The 18,237-nt window shown below is 39.2% G+C and overlaps 1 protein-coding gene across 7 annotated transcripts in view; it reads right to left on the bottom strand.

Moving 5' to 3' along the window:
* The window catches only part of kbtbd3 (kelch repeat and BTB (POZ) domain containing 3), a 151,062-nt gene that overhangs the window by 57,523 nt on the left and 75,302 nt on the right, over positions 1 to 18,237 (bottom strand). For 4 of the 7 annotated variants that reach the window (XM_080197242.1, XM_080197241.1, XM_080197243.1 and 1 more), the window contains exons 4-5: positions 4,299 to 10,060; positions 1,118 to 1,223 (exon numbers count right to left, since the gene is read on the bottom strand). In XM_080197242.1, the coding sequence (XP_080053368.1) occupies positions 1,118 to 1,223; positions 4,299 to 10,060 (5,868 nt within the window). Of the gene's footprint in view, positions 1 to 1,117; positions 1,224 to 2,918; positions 2,975 to 4,298; positions 10,061 to 18,237 lie in introns of all 7 variants that reach the window. The other 3 variants (XM_080197246.1, XM_080197244.1, XM_080197245.1) reach the window with 1 other exon arrangement.

Below are 18,237 nucleotides of genomic sequence, written 5' to 3'. Positions count from 1 at the left end.
GGTTTTGCGCAAGGGGCCAGGGTGCCCATGCCCAGGGGACACCACCCCTCTGCTGCCCGAACCCCTGGGAGGCCCGACTGCCTCCCTTCATTCCAGCAGGAATCTCCCACTAATTCCTCAAATATGGGGAGCTGGAATGAAGTACTCCTGGAGGGATGAGAGATTCAATTGGGATCTGAAAGTTTCTGATAATGAACAGCTAATTATACTTAAAACATATTAAAAAAAGATTCAAATGACTTACCTGCCTTCCTGCCGGTTTCCACCAATGGTCTGGCTGGCGACTGTTCGCCTGCTCCGAGAGATGCGCATGCATTCCTGGCACATGCGCATATCCCAGTACAAGGCCAGCGATGCACATCTCCCATCCCGACCTACGAGAAACATTTCTTTTCTCTGTGGTCAGCACGGCAGCACAGTGGTTAGCACTGCTGCCTCAGAGCACCAGGGACCCGGGTTCAATTCCCAGCTTGGGTCACTGTCTGTGTGGAGTTAGCACGTACTCCCTGTGTCTGTGCAGGTTTCTTCTGGGTACTTCGGTTTCCTCCCACATTCTGAAAGACGTGCTGCTTAGGTGCATTGACCCAAACAGGCGCTGGACTGTGGCGACTAGGGGAATTTCACAGTAACTTTATTGCAGTGTTAATGTTAGTCTTACTCATGACTAATAACTAAACTTTACTTATTGTAAATTTTCCTTCTCTCCATCCCTCTTTTATTGTATGAATGAAAAGAAGGCAACATTGTGACTGCCTTGAGTGTGTGCAAATAAACAAACCCTGTGAGTTCATCCTACCTCAAGTTTGTGTGGTGTTATTAATAGAAATTGGACCACACCAAACCTGAGGGGTTGGGAAATAAGCCACTGCTTATAAAGGGGGAAATAAATCAAAAACTCCTTTCTGTTTATGGACAAGTTGCAAGAAGAGAAATTAGCATTGTTTAATGCAACCCCTCTCCTGTCTATAACACTACATTTAGTAGAGATAACCCAAATAATTTCTATGGAACTAAAAATGATCTCAATATATAAATATCAGGACCTTCATGCAACTTCAAACAGTTGAAATGAATGGCTTTCTAAAACACTGTCGAATACGCACTGCTTTTGTCTTACCTTTATAACTTTGTTGCCTCTCTGGAGTTCGGAATTGTCAGTAAGCTGTTTATTGCCAGTTGGTGTAGATTCATTAAACTTACTGGTCGCTGGTTCGACAGATAAACTGCGTACATTTTAAAAATGGAATCAATGCACTGGTACTGAGACCTTACAACAGACAATTGTATAGCAAAATTTATCATTCTAATACAGTTTTGAATGTTGCGGATTCACTCTCAGAAGTACATATAAATAGTAAATCTTGTTGCTTTATGGGTCATGTCATTGTAGAGTATCAGTGAACTGAGTTATCGATAATAAATTCTATAGTTTTTTTCAGAATAATTTTGTAAATAATGTTTTCAATGATAATTGTTGACCCATGCAACTCTAAATGTATATCCAAATTGAGGACTCATCTTTATATTCCTTTTGTACTTATCAAACAGTGAATGAAAGGAAATGTTAATGATTACAGTAATTTTTAATGCACGTGGAGTACAAATGTCACAATGTTGTTGCTGGAGAGAATATAGTGGATTGGATCTTCCAAGGAATTGCAGTCACTGTCCAAATGCCACTCTGCTCCTATTTCCCAACTCTAGAGCTCTGCATTTTTGGCACAGACTTCGAACTGGGCCTCTTCAGAAATGCAGAGCATACCTGTTCTTGAAGCAGGATCACCAATCCTGCTCCAAGAACATGTTCCCTTTCTACGGCACATGTTGCTGTATTTTGGTGAGTCTTCATTTACTAACATGCTAAAAAGCTTTGGGACACTTAAATAGCTTTTCATTGTGTTTGTGAATAAGTGAGAGCAAGATAAATGGGCAAGTGGGTAGGGTGTTAGGAAATCATCTGGGTAGGGTGCCAGCTGGGTAGCATGGCAACAAGTGGATGGTGGCAGGGTGAGAATGTAGTGGGATGGGGTCCGGTCGGGGGAGGGGGTTGGTGGGAAGAGTTGGAGGGCCTGGGAGAGTTGGGAGGGAGTGGAGAGCCAGGGTGGTAAGTCAGTTATATAGTTACCCAGGAATTATGCCTGTTTTTTCATTGTCTAACATTTTCTGGGTAACTATTCAGATAAGAGAATTGGAACATTTCAACTATAACTCAACATTGGAAACCTCTTCAGAAGATCCAAAGGCGCATCAGAAGTTGAATTTTTCCATGCAATTCCCACAGTGTCTTTACATTGGGACTTCCTAGCTAACATGAAACAGAGGTTGGACAGGATTGGGTCATTTTCTGGTTGGTACAATGTGATGAGTGGTATGCCACAGGGATTATTGCTGTGGCCTCAACTCTTTTCAATTTATATAAATGACATGGATAAAGGGGCCAATGGTATGGTTGCTAAATTTGCTGACGACACAAGAAACAAAGGAGAGTAGGACCTAAAGACATCATAAGGAGGCTACAGAAGGAGATAGATACGTTTAATGAATGGGCAAAATTCTGGTAAATGGAGTATAATGTGGGAAAATGTGAGGTTGTCCATTTTGGTAGGAAAAAATAAAAAAATGAAGCATATTACATAAATGGTGAGAGATTGCAAAGCTCTGAGATGCAGAGGGATCTGGGTGTCCTGATGCAAGATCTCAAAAGGTTAGTAAACAGGTGCAACAATCAATGGGAAAGCTAATCGAATGTTATCATTTATTGCAAGGGGAATTGAATATACAAGTAGGGAAGTTATACTTCAGTTACTGAAGGGATTGGTGAGATCACATTTGAAGTATTGTGTACAGTGTTGGTCTCCTTATTTAAAGAAAGATGTAAATACATTGGAAGTAATTCAGACAAGTTACCAGACTAATACCTGGAATGGAAGGGTTGTCTTCATAGAAATGTCTGGACAGGCTGGGCTTGTTTCCACTGGAATTTAGAAGAATAAGAGATGACTTGATTGAAACATATAAGATCCTAAAAGAACTTGACAAGGTGGACATGGAAAGGCCACTTTCTCTTGTGTGAGAATCCAGAACAAGAGGCCACTGTTTAAAAATAAAGGATTGCCATTTGGGACAGAGTTAAGGATTTTTTTTCTCTCAAAGGATTGTGAGATTTTGGCATTTTCGCCCTCAGAAGTTGATTGAGTCTGAGTTTTTGAATATCTTAAACACAGAAGTAGATAGACTCTTGAAAAGCAAGGGGGTGAAAGGTTATCGGGGGAGAGGCAGGCATGTGAAGTTGAGATTAAAATTAGATCAGCCATGATCTCATTGAATGGGAGAGCATGCTTGAAGGGCCGAGTGGTCTCCCACTGTTCCTAATTCTTATGTTCATGTTTATTAATTGTGTTTGATAGAGAACGTAATTAGATGACCAAAGTCAGTTGTAAATGGAACAATATGTTAGGCTAATAGTGTATATGCAGTGATATGATACCTGAAGATGCATTCAGGTCATTAAACCTCTTCCCTCACTACATTTGGGCCTGTGGGGCTAGACTAGTTGTACTGACAGTGATGGCTTATCTGCTGAAAGGTCTCCCTGGCCCTTCTGGGTCGAGGACCTCTTTTCTCCTATCCATCTCTGGATCAAGGCCTCCAGTGTGCAGAGAAGCTTGGGACATGCTCTCTGCCCAATGTGCTATTTTCATTCTTCTCCCAGCTCAGAGATTCTTCCCCAGCCACTTCCAGCACTTGCTGCAGCTAGAATGTACCTCTCCTTTAAGAGATGTAGATAAGTGGTGCTAGGAGCAGCATGGTGGCACAGTGGTTAGCACTGCTGCCTCACAGTGCCAGGAACCTGGGTTTCACTGTCTGTGCGGAGTCTGCACATTCTCCCCTTTGTACATGAGTTTCCTCCAGGCACTTTGGCTTCCTCCCAAAGTCTGAAAGACATACTGGTTAGGTGCGTTGGCCATGCTAAATTCTCCTTCACTGTACCCGAACAGACGCCGCAATGTGGTGATTGGGTTACTTTCATAGTAACTTCATTGCAGTGTTAATAAATAATTGTGACACTAATAAATGAATAAACAAATAAAATTGTCTTGCACTAACTTGGGTCACTTGCTAAGGTATGCACCCCCTCAACTACAAGGTTAGTGCTAAGCTATAAGCATTTAAATTAGCAGACATCACGAACTTTGCATGCTCCCTGAATCGCAACAAAACTAGCATGGGTTAATCTTGCCCATTTTTGGACCATATCTAAGTTTACTCTTATGGTCCTAAATGTTGGTATTGCCTACCTCTGATCATTGTTTTTTATATCTTTAATTCTTTCCTCTGAAAGCTTTGTCTCTTGAAGAAAGGAAATTATTCTCTGCAATTCTTTCTCTTTGTGATGATTGATAGTAACCTCATTTACTTCCTGAATCCTCTTCAACTGTGATATGACTTTTCCTTGTTGATGTATGACCTCACTATGTACTTCTGGAGCCCTGTCAGCACTAATCAATGCTGCTTTTCCAGCATCAGGATGCTCTTCCTCTACTTTGGCCTGTAGCTTGGGGTCTGCATCTAGCTGTGCTTCTTTTTTCATTGTGAAACTTTGTGTGATTTGTAGACCTTCCATCTGGCCAAGTGATTCAGCTGCTTCCTGCAGCCAGTTGTTTGTTAATTCAATATCAGTGCTGTCCCAGTGAACGTTACACTGAGAGGTAGCATTACTTATGTAAAGATCTTCCTCATCAATTACATTTAGGAGAGCAGATGTTAATACATCCTTCTTCTCTGTAGCATGTTCATGTCTGTCAATGGCAGTGTCTTGGCAGGTGTTTATTGCTTCATTTATTGTTTCCTGGTGGTGGGTGCTGTCTATGGCAGACATCTCAATATCTTGGGGGTGAAGTTGCTCTTCTGAAATTGATCTTTCTAATTTAAGGGCGGACATTTCTGGAACACTTATTTCTCCTGTAGAGTTCTCAAGTGTCACATTAATTTTTGCCCTCTCTTGTGTCACCCATGTAAAATCTTTCTGACTCTCTGAAGGAACTACATTTTCATTTAAGTACAATTTCTGTTCTTGCAGCTCATCATTAATCTGAGAGTCTATGAATGCTAACTTGTCTTCTGCAAGATCTTCAATGATTAATTGATGATTTTCCGATGAATCATTCTTCAATTCTTGTTGACAAGTGTCTTCAGAATAAAGGACTTCAGAACAGGAATTCTCTTGTAACACCACGCTGAAATTGTGCTCTTCTAGTATCTCGTCTTGCAAACCACTAGCTATCTTATTCATCAGAATGTTATCATTTCTTGAAGTTTCTTGAACTTTTGCATTACTGTCCTGAAGTTTTTGTCCTGCTTCACGAAGATGCTTGCTCTCTACATCTATCTCTTTCAGTTGATCGTTCTGACATTCATTTTTTGTCTCAAGGTGTGAAACTACAATTTCAGGAAGTATTATTTCCCTGTCCAGTTCTGCGTGAAGATCCATGTTACTGTTCTCAAGTCCCTTTAACTTACTTTGCAAGTCAATAGCTTTTGGTAAAACCTTTTGCACTGTTTTACTGCTGCAGCATTCCTGGTTCATTTTTATTTCATCTTTCAACTCCGTGATTTTAAACATCAGCAGCTTCTTTTCGTTCTCAAGATTATCAATTGAAACTTGAAATGTTGTATTTTCATCCAACAGTCCTGTGATCATTTCTTGGAGATCATTATTCCGATCTGCTAATATCTTGCATTTGTTTTTCAGTGAAATCTTCATTTTATTCGCTGTGTGTTCCTCAACATCCAGCATTTCTTTGAGGTGAATCACATTTAATTCAAGCATCATTTTCTCACTTCCAATGTTCTCCATAGTACTCTGCCTTTCTTCACCACCGTCCTGTGGTTCCTCATTTGTTTCTTGTGGTTCAGTGTTCTTTAGGTCAAAGATTTTGTTATTGTTTTCCTCGTCAGATATCTGAACATGAAAGTTTAGATGTTTCTTACTCTCTTGGGAATCTTTAGACTGTTCTCTGGAATTATCTGCATTTCTTATGATACTTATGTGGTGTTCATGTTCCATTTGCACTGATTGGCCTTCCGAATTACATACATTACTGATGTGAGGAAAAAAGATTTCTCCTTCAGATTTATTAATGACCACCTGAAGCTTTGCATTATTATGTCTCAGCAAACTTAGTTTTTCTTCAAGTTGTTGTATTTTTACATTAGCTTCCTTTAATTGATCAGTTAGATATGCCACACTTTCCCTGTAGTACATCTGTTGTTTTTTAAATAGGTCTTTAAACTTTGACAGAGACTCTGTGAGGGACTCATTTTCTTCCCTATAAGCCTCAACATTCAACTCATATAATCTGTTTCTCTCTTGCAGCATTTTTGTTTCTCCTTGGAGTTTAGTACTTTCACAAACCCTTCCTGCAGGCTCAACACAATTTTTAACTTCAGATTCACTAAAGCAATGTTGCTTTTTAAGGTCACTGCATATTTCATCCTCTGTCACTCGTGGTGATGATTTATCTTTGTCAACCTCTTGATTTCCACCTTCATCCAAAAGATCATAAACCAAGTCTTGCAAATGGCATTTCTGGGTTTCCAGTAACTGGATTTCGTACTTCATTTGAGCTTGAATTTCACACTGATGCATCTGATCAATAGAAATAATGTTCTCTTTTTCAAACAGCCTCATTTCTAACACTTTCTTTTCCTCCTCATGTCTCATTACAGTTCTTTTTAGTTCTTCATTTTTTTCGTGTACGTCTTTAATAGTTTTTTGAAGCCTCCCTAGTTCTTCATTGTATTCCTTTTTTTGGATGTCTATTTGAACTGCAAGTTCACGGGAATGAAATTCTTCCCTCACAATCTTTTTCTTCAATTCTGCAACTATGGGATTGAGGAAAAGTTGGTCTTCATCTTGAAACATAAATGCATTTTTATGGTCTAGCAAATGTTCGCATTCTCTTTCCCGAGTCTCAGTAATTGTTGGAATGCATTCGCAAAATGCAATATTCTTCTGTACCTCACTTTCATTGATATATTGTTGTATATCTCTCACTTTTTTTTCCAGTTCAGACACCATGCCAGCCAGCAGGCATTTTTCCTCCATAAGATTCTCAATGTATGCCTGAAGTTGTTTATTACTCTCCATGATTTCACTGGGTATTTCTAACAGTTGATTATTCTTAAAGACTGCTAATGTGGACTGATTAGTCATATTGGGTATATCACTTCCAATGCAACACAGCATGTCGTCTGCAAATTTGACTTTTATTTCAGAGTTTACATGATCTATCATTGTCTTTGCTTTTTCAACAGTAATCTGAGGCTCACAAGTTTTATTGTTGCTGTCTAGAATTTCCTCCATTATATCCCCTGGGCAATTAATCCCATCACAACCTGCTGCCTTCTGTTGGCCTTTCAATTGAGTATGTTTCTCATCAAAGCACAAACTTTCTTCGGTAAAGTTTGTCTCTAGGTTGTTAACTATATTCTTAGGGAGTTCTTTATTTTCTTCAAGCTTTTCCGTGCCATTTATAAATTTTATACATTTTTTTGACATTGTTTTAGTTTTCTCTTGAAGACTATTGTCATAACACTTTGCACTCAGTGGGTCATCCTGTTGAATTTCAACATTTAATTTTTCTGATTTTGCCTTAGACTGCAGTTCGGATACTGTGATTTGTAGCTGGGCTTTCTCCTGGTCAAATATCTTAATCATTTCCTTAAGAGCTGAATTTTCTTTAAACATTTCTGATAACATGCACTGCAAACTTTTAACCTGATTGGTATATATCTTCCACTGATGGTTTATCTTGGTTTCCTTTTCACTAAAGTGAAACTCTTCCTCTGCAAGAATATTTTTCAGGGTAGCAAGCTTGACATCTAACACCCCGTTCCGTTCCAGGGACCAATTAATCGTTTCTTCGAGTTTCATATTGCTACTCAAAAGGTCCTTTATTGACTTGTGCAATTTTGAAATTTCAGAGTTAGCCATTCGTTGCTGATTCTTGATTTGAGCTTCCACTTTATTTGAGAAGAACTTTTCCTCGGTAAGTCTTTTGTCCAGTTCAGATATTTTCTGTTTCAAGAGAACTTTCTCTTCTTCGTGTTTCTTGAGTATACATTCATATTCCTTCATCTGTTGAGCCACTTCCTGAAGAATGCATGCCTCTGTATTTAACAAGCCACCCTTGTGTAGCTGTATTTTACCAAATTTGCTCTCTAAATCAAAAAATGAAGCCTGAAGATGTTTGGTCTCAACCCCAATATTCTCAATGGAAATCTTAATGTCTTTGCTAATCATTATCACTCTAAGGATTACTTGTAAAAGAGAGTTTTCTCTGAAGGCTGATAATGTGGTAATAGATGATTCATCCACAGTTTTGAACTCTGGAATAGGGATATCTTCTTCGTTATAATTTGTTTTCTCCTGATGCATTCCAAGATGGTGGTGTTGTGAGCTTCTTAGGTCAGACTTGGAGATCTTGTCTTGTAATTCTGAAATATTTAAAATAAATTGATGATTATTTTCCTGTAGTTTCATAACAATCTTGTGAAGACAGGTGATTCTTCCATGCAGTTTCAAAATGTTGTCTTGAACTTCAAAAATGTTTTCTTGCACATGTGAGGCTGATTTCTGAAGTCTCTCCTTCATGGTATCCGTAATGTCTAATATACCTACTACTGCTTGCTGCTCCGATGAAGAACATTCAAACTGGTATTTCCTCCTTTTAGTTTCTGCAGTTGCAGATGGGGGTTTTGTATCTTCTTGCAAGTCAACATTAGCAGTCCATTGGTGAATTGAATTACACTGCACTTGTGAACCATGTTCTTTTAAATGGTTATTTCTGTCTGCAAGTTCATAGACTTTGATATTTAACTGTGCGTTTTGTTCCTGTAGATCTTTGACTAAGAGTTGTAACTGTCTGTTTTGTAATTCAGCACCATCTAACTTTAATGCCTGGCTTTGTAATTCTGAAATGATTGTTAACAGTTCATTTTTATAGTCCTGCAGGTCATTATAACGTTTTTGTAGATTGATATTCTTGTCTTCAAGTTTGATGACAGTGGTTGTCCATTCATTGTTTTTGTCCTGAAGTCCCAAGATCACGAGCTGAAGCCTTTTATTGTCAAACTCAGTGGCCTCAAGTTTACAGACTTTTTCTTTTAGTGTTGAAAGGGAAGCTTCAAGCTGTTCCTTGCTTTTGCAGAGTTCTGATATTGTGGTCTGCAACTCCCAGTTCTCATGTCTTAGTTTCAAATTCTCCTCTGTCATATTATTCTGCAGGTCTGAAAAGGCAAGAAGCTGATCATTGTGGGGAATAGCTGCCTGCAGTTTGAAATTACTTTTCTGCAGTGCTGAAACAAAAGCCTCAAGCTGGTATTTTTTCTCATCCAGTTCTGTGATTATGGTTTGCATTTGTTGACTTTCTTTGTGTAATTTTTCCATAATGTCTTTAAACTGACTGACATTATCCTGCATTTGTAAAGTTAAGGCTCCCTGACAGCCTTGTTTCTTATCTAAGTCCATGATCATAGTTTTCAGCTGCTCGTTCTGTTCTTGCAATTTTAAGATCCTGAGGTGAAGTTCCTGATCTTCAGCCCCAGCAGCTACCAGTTTGCAAAGCTTTTCTCGGAAGGATGACTCCATTGGGGTAACACTGTCTTGCAGCTCCACAACTATAGAATGAAGTTGCTCATTTTTCAAATGCAGTTCAGAAATCATCGACTGTAGTTTGCTGTTGTCTTCCTTTACCTCATGTACTGCAGTTTTCAAATCGGTAACTGACTCCTGCACATCCGCCACATGGCTCCACATCTTGTAAGACTTTTTAATCAGATCTGTAACTGTAGATTGCATCTTTCCATTCTTTTTCTGAAGATTTGCATTTTTAGTTTTGAATTCATGCATTTGGACATCTACATCCAGATTAGTTGAGGAAAATTGTTCATTTACTCGCTGAAGTTCTTCAATAACAGTCTGCAACTGTTCATTTTTCCTGTTTAGTTCAGTTATTTCTGTTTGCATTTCACTGCTCTTCAGCAGTTGATCTTGGAGCTAAATGAATAAAATAAAAACAACATAAGATTATGTACAAGATAGTGCACTGACATGTACTCAAATGTCATGTCTAAACAATCATGCCCCATGTTTCATGACACCATTGAAATATTACAGGATGCCAGCTTAAGCACGATCGTAATGAAGTGCCAGCATTCGCCTGATTAGTCTCCCATCCTGTACCTTTCATAAACCACAGTTCATCAAAACTTTGTGTCCACACACTAACTTGCACTGCCACACTCACTAGTCAACATGAGCTCCAGTCCTCCAATGTTTTAATTTAAAATTCTCATGTACTCACCTGTCACTATTTACCTAACCTTCCCAACCGTACAACCTGTTAAGAGCTCTGATTTTCCAACTCTGATTTATTGTGCATTCCTCTGTCTGCCCCATTAATGGTTCATCTGCCTTCACTGGTTTACACCCTACAATTCTCTCCCTAAAATTCTTTGCCTTTTGACTTCCTTCTCCTTCTTTAAGACCCCTCCCCAACATCCACCTTATTCAGCAAGCATTTTGTTATCTCTGCCTCTATCTCCTTCTTTGACCACATCTATTTTTGTCTGATTACTTTTCCGTAAAGCACTTTGGGATTATTCTCTGCATTAATGGTGTGATATAAGAGTAGGTTGTTGCTGTTGAAGTTAAAGCCGGGCAAAATACTAGAGATCATATAAGCCAATATTTTTAAGGAATCATTTGAAACAAGTATTGTTCATGATAATGGGAAAGCAGGTGAAACACAATCCCAATTTCTAAAAGGAACAAAAAGCTGCTGCAGGGAACTTCAGGCCAATGAGTAAATTATGGATAAATTAGTAGAAGACATTGTGAAAGAGGAAATAGTAAAAGACATGGGGAGCAATTGTGCTTTTTAGTGCCCATTTCTTATGGGTTAGTCAGCCTTCTAATATTTGAAAACAGCATCCGATATGTGCTCAACAGAAAGCACACCGGGCATCCTCTTGGCAAGGGTCCACATGTCTACATATAATGACTGCTGGAAGCTTCAGAGTGCTATTGAAAGAAATCACCAAGTACTTACAAGTTAGGTGCTGGATTATTTCTTCCACCTGCTGAAGCAATTCTACAATACTATGGAGTTTCTTACACTTCTCCGAAGTTTGAATATTCTCCAGGAAATGGTCTGGCTGGTACTGATCTACTTCTTTGTTTAATGGTTTGTACTGAAACAAGTTGCTTCCAGAGCTGAGTGGCTTGGTAGGCCTTCCTCCTGAATTTGACCATGACTGAGAGAATCAGAGACCAGGCAGAGGAAGACAAGCTGCCGGAAGACAGAGAAGGAGAAAGAATAAAAGGACTTTGAGCAGGAGGAGCCATACTGCTGGGGGTCTTTGGGGCGCAATATTCTTGTTTCACATTCAGTAGGAACTGATGCTGGAAGTACCTGCTTTTCACTAAAGAGCTTGAATCTAAAATCTGCCAATAACTTCAGCTGTAAAGGTAACCTCAAAGCAGGCCAAGAGCTTCACTGCGTGGCTGTTGGGATTCCATGACTCTTTTTAATTTCCTTTCAGACTATACTCGAGGTACAAGAATAGTCTTGTAGTTTGGAGTACACTGCTGCCTAAGGGTGGTCATTACAGCTCTCTAAACACAAAGAGATAACTTAATTTTCTCTTCCAAAAAACAAGAAAGTGGACCAAACAAGAGAGTTTGCTTGGATTGCAGGCTTCCTCATGGTACAAAATATCATTGCCTGCTTGCACATTGCTTTGTCTCATGTTATTCTCCTGAAATGACAGAGATTCCACTTCCTTTTAACCCACCATAGTATTTTGAAAGCTGGTTATTGGGTGGCAAGGATTATCCACTGTGGCTTATGTCTCTGGTCCAGAACCTACACACACTATTAAAGCAGGCACACATGAAAACCATACCACCACAAGCCACATTGTAAAACACATTTTTAATAGTATGCTACATACTATACGATGTGTTCATTATGAGTGAACAGTCCTTGCTACCAGCAATCAAGTGAAAAGCTGAAGAGCAGGAGCTTGAGCAAGTGGAGGAGAAAGAAATGTAACAGGAAGGGGAAAACAGGACAATAGAATACAGGGCTGGCAGTAATGTAGTGGTATTGTCACTGGATGAGTAATCCAGAGACCCAGCGTAATGCTCTGGGGACTCAAGTTCGTAACCCATCATCGTGGATGTTGAAATTTGATTCAATAAAAATCTGGAATTAAATGTCTAATGATGACCATGAAACCACTATTGATTCTCATACAAACCCAATTAGTTCACGAATGTCCTTTAGGGAAGGAAATCTGCCATTCTTACCTGGTTTGGTCGACATGTGGACTCCAGATCCACAGCAATGTGTTTGACCCTTAACTGCTCTCTGAAATGGGCCAAGCAAGCCATTCAGTTCAAGGGCAATTAGGGATGGACAATAAATGCTGGCCTTAGCAATGATGGCCACATCCCATGAATGAATAAAAAAGGCAGCTCCTTTCTGCTCAGGTTCTTTGTAATCAAACAATTCATGAACATTCCTAGTAACCACAACTAAAGTTCCCTCTAAACTTTTTCCATTCTTGTGCAGAACAAATTTTATATTGTGCACCAATATCAATGTGACCCACCAATAGAAACAATAGAATGTATGTATAATATACATTTCTAAAAAGCTACTTGGTATGGAAGGAGAAGAAAGAATACCACACCCAGTTATTGACATAGTAACATGTTGGTCCACATTATACCAGATTTGCTGAATTCAATTTCAAATATTCCAAGGTGGCATTTGAACTCACATCTCTAGGTTTAAATTCAGTGCCATAACCACTGCAATACCATACATGAGAGAGGCATGTGTTCGTTTTAACATTGTAGCCTGTATTTTACTCATTTGACGGAAGAAAAGTTGAATTGGTCATGGTGGCTCAAAGTCCAGACAAGAATCTTTAGTTTCAATTTGAGAAGCTCAAAATAACAAGAGAAAAGGAACCTTGTCTTTCGAATCGATGGAAAATGTGGAAAATTCAACTTTCAGTTTTTCAGCTTATTGTGTATTTTCTTTACTTAAAACCGCCATTTATAGCGAGGAAGATAGCTCAGTCATTTCTTCCAATTAACAAGAATAAAGGTGAAGTGTTCAGCTGTGTACAGTTAAAATAAGGCTTTAGCTGGACTACTGAGCATTACCCGCTGATTAGTGTCATTGATCTTCCTACTCTGCATATGTCCTCTTTCGTGGTCAGACGTTAAAATGGTCATCAAAATGGTACTGCTAGCACCAGAACAGTGCGCCTAACTGCAGGTGCTATTTTTGGAGCAAAATAGCACTCTCAGCGCTGAAAAGCTTGAATCTACAAAGCAGAATTTCAAAGCAAGAGAAGATAAATTGTGTGGAGAATAAGTTAATCCAAAGGACAAAAATCTTATCTGACTGTTAGTCAAGTTCAGTGTGTAGTTTCAACCACAAACTGCTCAATCTGCAACCATACCACTCAATATCCAAATATTCCTTCTTATGCAACATCACAAAAGTTATTCAGTATTGTGAAATTAAACAATCGACTTAGACATTAATTGATAACTGCTAATTGCCTTATAATTTTGAGAGAGTTAGGAGACTGGGCATATATTCTCTTGAGTTTAGAAGAGTGAGAGGCAATTTCATTGATGCATCAAAATTCTTACCAGTTACGACAGGGTATATGTAGAAAGAATATTTCCCCTGGCTGGGAACCAGGGGACATGGTCTTAGAATAAGACGTAAACCATTCAGGACTGAGATGAGAAAAAAGTTTTACACTCAGAGGGTGGCATGTTTTTGGAATTCTCTAATCCAGTGGGCTTTAGAGGTTCTTTCATTGAGTATTTTCAGAACAGAGACTGACAGATTTCTAGATATTAAGGCATCAAGGAACATGGAGATAGTGCAGGAAATTGGCGTTAAGATAGAAGGCTGAGGGCTTGAATGGCCTACCCCATTCCTATTTTCTATGTTGCTCTGTAATATAATTATTGTACTTTCTGAACTTATTCTTTCAGAATCTCTTCAGTGCTTTACATGGATATGATGCAACCGTGGACCAGGTGCTCAGGTTCAGGACAAAGGCATTGAGGTTATAAAAATCAGAATTTGTAAATTACTCAGGTTCATTTGGATTACAGCACATTTCTCCAATTTCACAGGTTTCCGGTAAGGGAACATGCACTAATGTTCCAGCTCTGGCAATCAGTGTGACAAGAGCTTTTGTTTAGGTGTGATAATCATTTCAGCAGTTGCTAATGCTCAAGATTTGTGTTGCTAAGAATTTACACTTGCAGCAGCAATGCACCAACCCTTTGGCAAAAACTGTGGCAGAAACTTTTATCTCCACGAATAATAGCAGTGCCACCTTGGAAGAAGAAAGTAGCTTCTCTTGCTGATAAGGTGAAAAGAACTGAATGAAGTGAATGTTTTCCAGTTGCCAACATAAAGGCTCCAAACAGATTGTTACATTCCAGCCTTGTTTAAAGTTTTCTTAGGCTCCACTGTTATGTGTATACTGTGATAAAGCAAATGAGTTAAGCACTTTTTTCAGTTATCTATAACAAGAGTGCATTCCATTGTTAGCTTGATATAACATTCAAATTGGACAAAGGATGGAAAAGACTAATTGAACAAACTGACTTGGTAAAATCATTGTCTGCGACATTCTGTGGCTGTTCACGATGGGTGCAAATTTCATTATGAGAGAGCAATAACAGGATTTTTGCTTTGGAGACTTCAGAATGAGATCTTCCCCACCCCCACTGGCAACATAATCAGGTTCATGCTCAGGGTGTAACACGATATCTTCTGGGGACATCCAATGTTGACGTGATGTCAGACAGGGGGGAGTCACTACTGCTCTCCAGCAGTCGAGATGAACATGCCGGGGAAGCGGAGGTCACTGTAGTCCCCATATGGTCAAGGACAGGGTACCATGGCACCCTTGTAGTGCCAGACTGACATTGCCAAGGAGTGGGGCCAACGGGCTGGGTGACAATGGAGGGGTGGAAATTGCCAGTAATGAATGGGAGGGGGACATTGTTGGCGAAAATCGATCATGGCTGGGTGGGAGGGGGAAGATTGCTGCTCAGAATGGATGGAAGAGGGCCCAAAGTTCATGGAGAGGTGGTGGTGGGAGTGGGCGCTGTCTCTTAACTTTGAAAATGGCATCCAATCTCCGTTGAGCTGGCTTGCTGGTGTCTTTAGGCTCCATTCATCATGAACGGCAACACCCCCCTGCTATTCTTTGATTTGTCAAAAAATCTGGAGACAAAATCTGGTTGTTTCTCCAGGCAGAAACACGCCAGTTTGCAGTAAGAACCTGACGTTATGGGAAAATTCCACTCTTTTTTTATTTGCCACGTGAAAGGAGTTTGATGAGATTCAACATAACAGAATCATTAAGGCTCTTATCAGAGCAAGAAACAGTAAATAGGGGGGTAGCAAAGGCTTCAAAATAGTAAGATTGCGAGAAGAATGTACAAGAAGTGTAAACAGCCTAATTGCAAACAAAACAGGGAAGGAGAGCATAGGAAAAATAAAGTGAGAGACAGCATTGAAGACAAGGGAGTAAATAAGGTCACAGAACAAGAATCTAAAGAGATGGTTAAACATAAATTAAAATCCTGTTAACTTAGTAAAGGCCTGAATTTTACTAACCCTAGGAGGGCAGTAAATTTGTGGAGAGCTGAGTTGGATTATCTGATGATGATCTGTCATTAGGGAATTTTACTAAAGGTGTGGATCAAAATTGGACAAGCTGCATGTCCGAGGGGGCTGGTCATCAATTTCCATAAATAAACGTCTTATTAGAAGCCATTTAACTGTGTCATCAGGTAGATTTCCCATGGATGCAATCCATCTAAACTAAGGGTTTTATTCTCTTTTAGTTTCTTTAATTTATTCAATATATTCCCAACTTTATTTTAACTCATTGCTCAACTCATCATTTAATGTCACTTCATTTGTTCTATTTCCATGATAAATACCAAAACAAAATAATAATTTAAGATCTCTACCATCTCTCTATCCTAACTGTATCATATCCTATCCATCCCTGAATGGTCTTATTCTCATCACAGCCTTCTTTTTTTATTAATATGCCTGTAAAATATATTATTATTCTGTTTTATGTTCCTTGACAATTTAATTTCCAGTCCCTCTCTGCCTTGTTAATTTTTTTCCCTAATCTCTTTGTATTCTCTCTTATCCTGTATTCCTCTGCTGTCTGTTTGCTTTCATTGATGTCTCTTTCCTAACCCCTCAATTTTTCCCTTATTGTCTCTATTCATCCATGGAATCTCGCAGTTGTTTAGTTTGTTCTTTAGCAAAATTTATTTTCTGGCACTCCATTGAACAATATTTTAATATTTTCCATGTTGTCCTACGTAATTTTTTGACAACATTGACGCCCATTTTGTTTTCCTACGTTCTATTCTCAACCCCTCATTAATCAGCTTTTCTCCAGTCTATTAATTTGGTTCTTTTCATATTTATGTCCTTTTCTATCATCAGCTTAAACTCATAGTATATTATGGGCAATATTGCCTAGATATTCACCTACTTTTATTATTCTTATCTGCTCTAGTTCATTTCCCATTAATGGACTGAGTGGTGAATATTCCATACTAGGTTACAAAACAGCCCAGTACACATAGAAAGAACTCTATTCCCTTATCCCCATTACGTATCTCTGCTGTTCAATTAATATCAGGGTGTTGAAATCCTCCATGATTACTATTGTCTGTTTTTTCACTCAAGAATGACACTGAGGCCGGAATTTTCCAGCCGTTCACACCAGCAGGTTTCTCTGGTCCCACTGCAGTGAACAGAAATTTGGCTGAGTGCCAAATTCTCCATTATCGCTTCCAGCAATGGCAGGGTAATGAATGGCCAGAAATTTCCAGCCATAGTGATTTTTTGGAAAATCCCACCAATTAGTTGTTGCTCTATCATCTTTGTTGGACTCAGGGTTTGATTTTGTTCACTGAAGTGCAACTTTACACTTTACATTTCTGGTGATGTTCGATATAACCATTCTGTTGATTTTTGACGAACCTTTCCAATACATGCTGTGGAATTCACCATCACAGAAAGCAGCTGAGGTCCAAACATGGTATTTTTTTCAAGGAAGAGTTAGATTTGATTCTTGGGGCGAAAGGAATCAAACAATATGGGGGAAGGCAGGGACAGGCTATTGAGCTAGGTGATCAACGATGATCATGATGAATAGCGGAGCAGGCTGAAAGGGCCGAATGGCCTTCTCCAGCTCCTACTTTCTATATTTCCATGTAATATCAAGCCACTGGTTTGTCCCTTTTTGTTGGCGCATTTGGTCTTAAGCATCTTCTTCCAGACGGAATCCTTCTTCCATTCTTGTGCCAGTTTTTCACTCACATTGAATTCCCTTGAAATAATTCCGATGAAGCCAATGTCCCTTCACCAAATCCAGATTTATTTACAATAGTTAGTAATGCTTAGGCAGGTATTCCACAGTCCAGAATATGCACTCTGAGTACAGGTAACTCTGACACTCTACATTATCTACCTCTGCAGGGTTCCCGAATTGAACAGCTATAACTGTCTCAATCAGGGATCTAATATTCTAACAGGTCCACCTCATGGACCTCGTTAAAGTCATTACATGCCTCACTGCAACACAGTTATTTAACGAGTGAGGAAGTGTTATAACTTTTAGCTGAAAGCAGCTTTTTATTTAATCCATGTTGCTGGAGGATCCATTTCTATTTGTGATTAACCATGTCATGTGCACTGTGCTGAGTGTCGGTGTGACTTCAACTCCCATACATCTTCTTCGCAACATAGTCTTTATCATCTGCGTGATTCTGTGCGCCGACTGACAGTATGAGGTGAATAAAGTTTGCATTCTAGGGTGGAAAATTGAGGCTGACTCCTGATGCAATTATGGTATTTATAGCTGAAAAGGGGCAAGGTTGAGTTATGTACTCAGTACATGCAGAAGTATGATTTTTAGTGCCAAAAAAATTGAGTTATTTTATATGCTGGGTCAGCTTTTACACCATGATCCATGGTATCTGGTTCCTCTGAATGTATGAATGGCTCCAGCTTCTCTGTTTTGTTATGGACACTGTGTGCATTTCTGCACAGACATTTTTAACAGGGCTTCCTCGCACTT

This window comes from Carcharhinus amblyrhynchos, chromosome 10 (assembly GCF_965287045.1).
Source record: "Carcharhinus amblyrhynchos chromosome 10, sCarAmb.v2.hapA, whole genome shotgun sequence".
In the NCBI taxonomy this organism is placed as follows: domain Eukaryota; kingdom Metazoa; phylum Chordata; class Chondrichthyes; order Carcharhiniformes; family Carcharhinidae; genus Carcharhinus; species Carcharhinus amblyrhynchos.
This window is presented reverse-complemented; position numbering and strand designations above follow the sequence as displayed.